The sequence below is a fragment of the Dysidea avara genome, chromosome 11 (genome assembly GCF_963678975.1).
Source record: "Dysidea avara chromosome 11, odDysAvar1.4, whole genome shotgun sequence".
NCBI lineage: Eukaryota > Metazoa > Porifera > Demospongiae > Dictyoceratida > Dysideidae > Dysidea > Dysidea avara.
In genome coordinates, this window is record NC_089282.1 from 25,836,280 (window position 1) to 25,844,949 (window position 8,670).

General features: G+C 36.8%; 1 protein-coding gene across 1 annotated transcript; it reads right to left on the reverse strand.

Moving 5' to 3' along the window:
* Window positions 1-1,587: 1,587 nt before the first annotated feature.
* LOC136238238 (uncharacterized) lies at window positions 1,588-8,045 on the reverse strand. Its single transcript, XM_066028597.1, has 11 exons — window positions 7,899-8,045; window positions 7,732-7,840; window positions 7,383-7,470; window positions 7,089-7,331; window positions 6,407-6,792; window positions 4,341-4,448; window positions 4,192-4,289; window positions 4,054-4,143; window positions 2,183-3,478; window positions 1,952-2,122; window positions 1,588-1,903 (listed from the first exon to the last, which is right to left on the reverse strand). Exons 1-11 carry the CDS (start codon window positions 7,998-8,000, stop codon window positions 1,790-1,792), a joined length of 2,805 nt encoding a protein of 934 aa, XP_065884669.1. The 5' UTR covers window positions 8,001-8,045; the 3' UTR covers window positions 1,588-1,789.
* Window positions 8,046-8,670: the final 625 nt, after the last annotated feature.

The following is an 8,670-nucleotide window of genomic DNA, read 5'->3' on the forward strand; positions in this document are numbered from 1 at the left end:
TAAATCGATTATCCGTTCTTCACAGAATTGTCCACCACCAGGAACCAATTATATTTGCCACAATCCACCAACACCAGATAATACCACCCACTTAGATATATACTGCCAACAGCTAATACCTCCAATTACCAAAAGAGCTATTTTTACAGAACTGTTAAAGAAGGGAACGAACTACCCCTGACAAGGACTTTGTAATTGATGCACACACTTTAATCACTTACATGTAATTACTTCCCCTAATCTCTTTTCTTTTTTTTACCTCTACTTTATTTTTCATTGGATGTAATCAGCGTTGTGCTGCCTTTCCAATTATCATATCATAATCATCTGAAAAGTAAAGTATCCATTATGCTTTGTTGTTGGCTATGTTCAACCCATTACACAGCAATACAAATCAAGAACCATTCAAAAAGCACCTCTGCAATAGTAGCCACTATGAAAAATATGGACGATTTCTGTTACAAAGGTAAGTCACCATGTGCTACCACCAAATCGACACTTATCGCTGTCAGCAAGGATTCCTGCTGACAAGCATCTATCTGCTAAAGAAGCTCAAATACCAGGACTTAAGAGTTGAGCTAGAAAGATTATGGTGAAAGAAAACATTGATGGGTTCCTGTAGTGATTGGAGCTCTTGGCTCTATTTCAAGAGATTTCAGGTTTTTTTTGGAACTTTTAAATCTTACCTCGTTAATTATCTACTTATTACAGAAGACAGCTCTATTGGGATCTTAAGAAAAATTCTTCAGCTCTTAGGGTGTGGGTAACACTTTGAGTTAGAAATGCTTTCACCAGTTCATGTATGTACTTTACATGTTTCTGTGATTAATCTAATAATAATAAAACGTGTCTGGATAATGTAAGCAAAGCAAAATCACAAAGAGTTTAATCACGTACTATAACCATATCATGTTATTATAGATTGTTTTCCTTTAAGCAAAGAGATTGCATCCTAGCTGTCTATATAAAACTAATACCAGCACTAATTCTAGATGTTTGTCACCAGCATGTGATTAGTAATACAGTTCTTGTAAACCAACTGATACTGTAACCATGGCTCGGTATAAACATGTGCCAATGTGCTTTGTAGCTGTCTATCAAATAACTGCACACCTTTTGTGATGGAACTTTACTTTGTTAGCATTATAACCAACAAACATCATTTCACTCCTGCAATTTGTTGTTAGCAATCTTGATCCACAGCAAGCCTTAAAGTGAAGTTTTGTGTTGTAGACATCACACAATAATATCTTAATAATTGTACTTTAAAAATTATATAGGGAAGAAGCAGAAGATTGTGAAGTGCTGACAAGATGGAGGTAGTGATCAGATACACCTATTGGTATGTGGCTCATGTTGGATGTGCTCAGCTTATTGTCTAGACTACTGAGGGATCTCGTAAGTTGTTGGGTTGTGAGTAGATAGTGGATCCCTCCAAACTCCAAGCTACTAGTTTTATATAGAGCTTATGACCTCAGGGACAAAGAGTGTTGCATCCTACTACGTACCTAGCAATTCTTTATTATGCACCAAGATGTTTTAAAAACTGAGACATGCACATTTCAGTATTATATATATGTGGGAATCTCAAGACTACATGATCATAGTGTGCTTCAAACATTATATATACATGCATACATATAGTTAACACAATAGTTTGAAAGGTGTAACTCTACAACTATGTATAGTCTCACAATGTCATTCTAAATTCTAACAAGCATAATGTCTTCTATAAAAAGCTACTGGACTGAGTTTCAAAAGCACATGATCATATATATATAACTGCAGGTTAGATGCTACAAGGAGTAACTGGACAAGAACTCCACAGCAATCGTCTGTAATCATTTGATGACCACCTAATAGCATTCCAGGACCGCCTGGCACCCCATTCGTATCGAGGTCTCTATAATAAGAAATTTGAAAAAACACTACATCAAAATGTAAGCATTACCCATCCTCTGAATGAGGTTCTTCTGGTCTGATACCATGGTTCAATATTCACATAATTTGAGTAATACCCATGGTATAGCCGTAGGCAGGTAGATTTACATTCAACACACAATTTTGGCTCAATAAAGTATGACAGTCTACCATTAATGTCAATTCCACCTTGAACAAGAGTCTATAAACATTACACACACTAGTGAAGTCCATTATACCATTAATATATAGCCATACTTACCAGTATATTAGCCGTTCCTCCGCCACTGACATAGAGATATGTAGAGGGTACAAAGTTAGCACATGCTGTCACTTGATAAGGACAAATGCATGCACCAACATCACCTCTTGTTCTGACAGACGCTTCAATATTGAAATATAGAATTCCAACATAAATGAAGTAACCAAATCTATAAGTGAAAATAGTTTTGGATCGATCCCATAAATTTGTTGAGCCACTCCAGCAGTATCCCGTACTAAGGGTCCGCCACCTGTTCACATAGACAGTATTCCGCAATTTCACATACAAATAACGTTGTACAGTACTACCACTACTGTAGTCACTGTATCGTAAATATGCTACATTGTATATGTAGCCTAACACGTTAGCTCTGATGGCAGCTTTTGCATACAACTTCATACGTTTAGTATAATAACTGCAGTATGCCCCAGCAAATGCACCTGCTCCCATTTGAAGATTCAGTTTGCTGACCCCATATGTTCTGCCCCATATGTATGCTTTGTGGTAAGGATAATTTCTGACATCAGTTCTACGTTGGGAGTAACTTGCTACTATATCATAATCAGAATTATATTCATCCCAGTCTGAGCCTCGTTTGATTCTTACATCATCACTTGCAAAATCATGTGTAGCATGTCCATAGTTGTACTGTTGCATTATCGTATTGATGTGTTGTTGTGCTCCAGTAGTATCAACCAATGTAAGATATTGGATGAGTAATTCATACAGGTTGGGGTTCTCTAGCTTAACAGCAGTCTTCACAAGAGTGTCCAACAAGTCTTCACTGGGACTGACTAATAGTTTGTCATCATATGCATCCTTTAACATCATTATAGTTTCATCAAGGACTTCATCTTCTTCAGTTCTATCCAGTAAAGTAATCAAAGTATTCTGCACTTTTGGTTGATCAAGGTGAACACCAAGTCCCCTAATAACAGAAATCTGTGTGTCAGTGTCATCATGATCAAGACTGGACAGTAAAGCATCAATGGCTAATTTAGAGCCAGTGTTACCGAGGGCATAGTTTAAGAGAATGATCAATTCAGTGTTATTAGTAGATGATTTAACAGTGTCAAGTCTTCTACGAAGTTCACTGACTACAACAGTCTGAATAGCATGGTCATTGTTCCTAGCTAGTGCTCCTAATACCAGCAGTAGACTATCATCATTGGATGGGTTGATATTAATGACAGTATCTACTAGTTCAGGTCCAGCATTACTAATCTGAGCCAACTGATGTAACAAGATGTCTTGTTCATCTTCTCCCATATCCTTAGTCAGCAGTGACCCCATTATCTGTATTTATACAAAGAATTAATATCATATGTGATGCCACAATGTAAAATATACATGCATCGTAGCTATATACATAGAAAGAAAATCACTTAGTGGCAATACCCAAAGTAGATTTCTGGGCAAGTAAACATTATCATGCTGGATTGACAAGTATCTCTTGTGGCCTCCAACATCACATCTCCCTAGACAAATTACCCAGTTGTGTTAAAATAACACAATTGGCACTTTATAAGATCAGAATACTTTGACATAAATGTTGAGTGGACTTTGATTTGAATATGAGAGAAATATTTAGAGTGTTGGAGTTGTCTGATAAGCAAAATTTGTAGGTGAGGTGGTATCATCATGATTAGCAATGTTACATTATCATTCATATGGTGGTTGCAACTCCCTGTTGTAAATTGAGTCTATAAACCCTCCTACATGGTTTCAAGTACAGTAATGGTATGTGATTCCTGCAATGCTCTGGATGTCCACATTCTAGGGCATGTGTACTATACTTGAGACAACTGTGTACACCTCAGTTTAAAAATTATTTTTTGCAACATTTACTATTGTTGATGGCACACTTTCACCTGTTGTGCTTGTGGACTACTATCAACAGACAACAAAATGTAGATCAATTTTCTGATTTCGATATCTTCTGGTTTGGTAGATGATCTCACCTGTACAATATCATAACTATTGATAGCCTATTCAGACATGTAAATTACTTTGTTGTAGTAATCTATCAACTGGTTAAGTGCAGGAATGTACTCTGGTGGGGGGCCATACTGTGCCTCCAGTTTGAACAATTGTTTAAGACGTTCAACTAGAATAAATTGTTTAATTGTCATTAACCAAAGTAATACTAAGTATGTACCTAACACATAACTGCTGTTGTCTGGATTCTTATGGATTTTCCCCAATACTTCAGGAACTGACTGAATAGTATTCCTAATTCTTCTAATTCTGTGAAGGTCATACTTTGCTGTGTAGAAAAGAAATAAGACGTATCCATCCATAACTATGTAGTTGTACACCTTTGACATGATATGCACACACACACGCACACACAAACACACACACAGCACCCACACACACTTGCAAAGCAAAGCCCCCCAGTGGCTGTGTTGGGATATCTGTGGTCAACTTTGGCATTTGAGTCTGTGCAGCTGGGGTAAAACTAGTAACCCAAAGAAGGACTATTCAAGTTTTATGAATGGAGGCAGTAGGGCCCAAAGTTCCACAATAACTCAAATACCACAATGTTAAGCAAAACATTATTATGCATCACACACACACACACACACACACACACACACACACACACACACACACACACACACACACACACACACACACACACACACACTAACACAAGAAAAGCCCATGGCAGCCTTTTGAAACACAGCTATTGCTGCCCAGTGAACCAGCACTGAGATGCCTGTGCACCACTCAAACAGTTGAACCCTGTGCAAGAATATCCTCCTGGGGCAGGGCTAGTAACTCGCAGGAGGTTTCACGGACAGAACCCAAAGTTCCACAATGACCCCGACACCATTAAGTGAGACAAAGACAGTTGGGCATTTACTTCCCCAGTAAACACTAGGTGATGTTACAGCTGGGTGGGCTGTTTCCCCAGATGACACCAGGTCCCCACTATATGCACAACAACATCAAACTGACATAACCGCATCAAACTTAGAACCTTTTTATCATCAGGCTGATGCTCTAGCCACTTGGATATGTTAACTTGCACACACACACACACACACACACACACACACACACACACACACACACACACACACACACACACACACACACACACACACACACACACACACACACACACACACACACACACACACACACACGCACGCACGCACACATGCATGCACGCACACTGCAACGCACACTGCAATCATATATACATATGCACACAAGCATTATGTTACAGACATAAAGTAAGTGATTTTTATCTCAGTAACAAAATTAATATAGCAAATTTGCGCTATGTACATGTTGTGGGTTAACATGTTACAAACGTTTCTTCTGTGAAAACTGCTACAAATCATGCATTGAAAGAAATATGTATGAGTACACAAGCTAAAGAAAATACATTGCTTCTAAATATGATAGAGGCTTTGTGTTTCAATGATATTGTCATACCGTAGGGTGGTATACTGTATATTAGGGATTATAGAGGTTTGCACTTTCTTACAGCCAGAAACAAACCTCACAGTACTGATGAAGTATAACCAAGCCTATAAAAGTGTGTTTAGAACAACTTGACAGTAGTTTTATTTTTAAGTCAGTGAAATTTAATTGACTGACTAAACAACTGATGCATTCAGATCAGTAACGGCTAAGGCTACATGCTTACTGCTAGACCTCGCTTCAGCCCAACAGGTTCCATTTGGTGTATATGTAGCAATATGTACATGCACACTTACCTTTGAATTTTTATGTCATATTTCTTTTTACAGTGTAAGGTGTCAATTCACAGTAACAAGTAAGAGTTCCCTGTGCTGAATACAATGTTTATAATGGGAATTATTCGTAGTTTCCATGGTAACTGGATTGATGCTCGTACTACTTTTTTGTTTGTTTGTAATGCTGGTGAAAACAAAGCATAATAGCTATTTCACTTTTCAATATATAATTGATAGTTAGACCATGCAATCAAATGTAAAATTTATAATAGTGACATTCTTTCTTTAAATGTAGTATGCACAGGTTCACTAGTCACAATTATGTTACAAAATAAGTTAACAAACAAGCACAAGGAAATTTAAGTTTAAGCAAGGATCAAACTGTGATCATTGTATTTCTATGTCCCTTAATTCAGCTTAAAATTCTTATTTGTAGTTATAAATATTTCTATAGCTAACATAAAAATGCTAAGCGGGTGAGTAATATCACATAACTACACTCAAAACTAACTTAAATCAATGACAGCCAAAATATCTCCCTTTTCTATGTTAGGTGCTGCCAAATCAGCAAAAATAGCATTCCTTCTGGTTCGCTGCTTGCAGTATACCTTTTCAATGAAGTATGTTCCATTAGATTGGAATTGTTTACCAAAATCAGTGGTCTCATCATAAAATGTGTCATTTCCATCATTTGATACTGACATGTTTGCTTCACCAAAGTCAACTTTCACTCTCATTATTCCATGTGAAGATTCAAGAATTCTTTTAATGAAAGAAGATTCTTCATGTTTGTAAAATATTGTAGAATTGTGTGGTTGCGTATTGGCCATTTTGATGAGGTCTCCAGTTGTAACAGTTCGAGTGAACACAACCACTTCATCAGATGTTCTGTTAAAACTACACACACACAAACATCAGCTTGACAAATTTATAACATTACTGATAGCATAGAGCTACGTAGCTAACTAGATCAGCATATAATTGATATAGCTACAGTGTTTATAATTGGTTAGAAATTATAGTGGGAGTGAAATTTTTTACCTTTGCACTTTTATTTACATAACCAATGCACTGTTCATGTTGTTATCTTAAGTTTTGATTATGTGCTGAACTCTTTGTACATCCTTTTAAAAGGCATCCCTTTATACCCAATTACACAGTGATAGCTATATCTATGGTAAGTACTGTCATACGTGTAATGTGAAGTATGAAGGGAGCCAGCATCAGCCTCTTCAATGTCTACATTGTGACCATCAAAGTTTGCCTGGAAGGAACTGGCTATACTCCTCTTAAGGTTAATTCCTTCTTGCTTTTCTGTGGCTCCATAGTGTACAGACACAATTTTCCCATCAGATGTCTGCACATAACAGAACTCTCCTTGAAGTGCCTCAGCTATGAATTGTTGTTGATCATCAGATGTGTAGTTCATTGTGTCACTAAGTGTATTAGAAGACAGTTTTATGGATACATATATCATATGATCTTACTTTGTATTGAAGTCAGTTGAGGCCTTTATCACAGCACTGGAGATGGTGATGCAGAATTCACTGGCTGACTGCATACCAAAGGTACCACCTAGAACAATAAAAGTATTACAATAAACACATAATTATATGCACATGCATACAGACATGTGTACCAATATCTATTGATGGCCCATGCATGCTACGTATTTGTTAAAGGCTACCATATAGCTTGCATGATCTATGCAAGTATGGATAATATATACATATTGTTCATCTTATAAGGGTTGGCCCTCATATAGATTTGTAAAAGATTGTGCATTTTGAACACAATGATTATAATGAAGCTGTTGCAATTTTACTACAATCTTACTGCTGTCGCAGTGCCAGTTGACATCTGCAGAAAATTCAATCACTTCTCGATCCTCTTCACCATAGTTGTGTTGTGTTGAAGTGTACTTGTATACACACTCTTGAGTGAACTGTATGGAAAAAACAAAGCCAATCATATGCTACATGTATAGATAATATATTACTCACTTCACATGCTCCAGTTCTCTTATACTCCACACTCTTGTCTGCTGCAGTGACGCATACTGCAAGCATGCACAATATAGTGCATGTTACAATATTGATCATCATCTTTCATTTACCACAGTCTTGATGTGTAATACATCCAAGTAGTGAGGGTCTTTTATAGTTGCATAATTCCAGCTAAAACAGGATAAACAGGTTTGGTGGCTTGAAAGTATAACAAGTTAAAATATATGGTTTTATTTATTTCCTTTGAAATATTAGGTGTGATATGACACTGTCATTTAAAATCATGAGCATATAATTATACACATGGATTAGTAGCTATACTTACCAGCTGCTTTTTCTCCAAATTCTTCCTCACAGCAGCACCTTTTTTCGTTAAAGCCTGTAGAACTGTCAAGTTGTGTTCTTCAAAATTTATCTGTAGGCACACCACATCTCACTGTCATTAGACTTTACTTTCTGTGTGACTATTAGCAACTACTCATAATTATTAGCAACTGAAAAACGCAGCACAAAATTTCAGTTAGTATACAGCTTGTAGAAGTATGTGTCCTAAAAGTGATGATAAACTAATCAATAACTAACTATATAACACCCAGACCCTACCACAAACACATTTATAATCTCTCTCTTTGGCAGCATATAGGTGCTTGTGATCTCTAAAAGTGATAAGTACACTTGAGGTAGGGTCTGCAAGACTATTATTCAATACTATTCCACATTTCTCCATAGCCAGCAAATGATCATGATACTGCAATTAGTTAATATCATT

Bases quoted from the DNA above. Each gene is read 5' to 3' on its own strand.
- LOC136238238 (XM_066028597.1), bottom strand. From the start codon at position 8,000: ATGATGATCAATATTGTAACATGCACTATATTGTGCATGCTTGCAGTA. The intron at 7,471-7,731 runs GTAAGATTGTAG...TTATTGTTCTAG, and splicing joins CAACTGGCACTGCGACAGCA to GTGGTACCTTTGGTATGCAG. The intron at 2,123-2,182 runs GTAAGTATGGCT...TAATGTTTATAG, and splicing joins GAGGAACGGCTAATATACTG to ACTCTTGTTCAAGGTGGAAT.